The 750-nt window shown below is 68.8% G+C and overlaps 1 protein-coding gene across 1 annotated transcript in view; it reads left to right on the top strand.

The window, feature by feature from the left end:
* Window positions 1-750, top strand: part of SNAPC4 (small nuclear RNA activating complex polypeptide 4) — a 24,626-nt gene that overhangs the window by 22,109 nt on the left and 1,767 nt on the right. Inside the window, 1 exon segment of the mRNA XM_027766261.1 lies at window positions 1-750. This exon segment is cut by the window's left edge and continues 661 nt beyond it; it is cut by the window's right edge and continues 22 nt beyond it. Within this exon segment, the coding sequence (XP_027622062.1) occupies window positions 1-750 (750 nt within the window).

The following is a 750-nucleotide window of genomic DNA, read 5'->3' as shown; positions in this document are numbered from 1 at the left end:
CCCCCTCCCGGTCCCCTGGTTGCTCCCACCCCGGGGTCTGCCCCCCGCGCCTGTGCCGGCTGTGCTGAGCCTTGTCCAGCCGACAGGGCCGCCTGCTCCCGCGGGGCAGCCAGTGACCTCTGGGCTGAGCTGCCCTAAGCAACCCCCAGCTGACACAAACATGGGATCAGAACTTCCTGCCAGGACAGAGCCCCTGGTCCTTCCCACACCTTCCCCACCCTGGCATCCTGTAGCCGCAGGCAGTGGTGCGGCCAGGCGGACACCTGTCCCCGTGGTGGCGTCCCAGCTTGACCGTCATAAGGCCGAGTCCCCCTCATCCCACCACCTGCCTGATCACAGTGATGCTGGCCCAGGGGTTCCTCTGGGAGGGGCTCCAGGGTCCCTTTCAGAGACACAGGAGCCCCAGGGGCCTCTGAGCCTGGAGAGGCCGCCCCCGCCCAGCATGGAGAAGGGGGCCCTGGACCTGGGTCTGCTTTCTCAGGAGAGCGAAGCGGCCACACGGGAGTGGCTGCGAGGCCAGCGGGGGGTGTGCGTGCCTCCCCTGGGCAGCAGGCTGCCCTACCAGCCCCCGGCCCTGGGCAGCCTGCGGGCACTGTCCCACCTCCTGCTGCACAAGCAAGCCTTGGAGCACAGGGCCTCTGCCCTGCTGGCCAGTGGGCTGGTCAAAGCCCAGCCCCAGCCTGAGGCCCTGCAGAGCGTACTCCAGCTGGTCCGTGGTCACCTTCATGACAACCCAGCCTACCTCCTGCT

The sequence above is a fragment of the Tupaia chinensis genome, unplaced genomic scaffold, assembly GCF_000334495.1.
Source record: "Tupaia chinensis unplaced genomic scaffold, TupChi_1.0 Scaffold142100_1, whole genome shotgun sequence".
In the NCBI taxonomy this organism is placed as follows: domain Eukaryota; kingdom Metazoa; phylum Chordata; class Mammalia; order Scandentia; family Tupaiidae; genus Tupaia; species Tupaia belangeri.
This window is presented reverse-complemented; position numbering and strand designations above follow the sequence as displayed.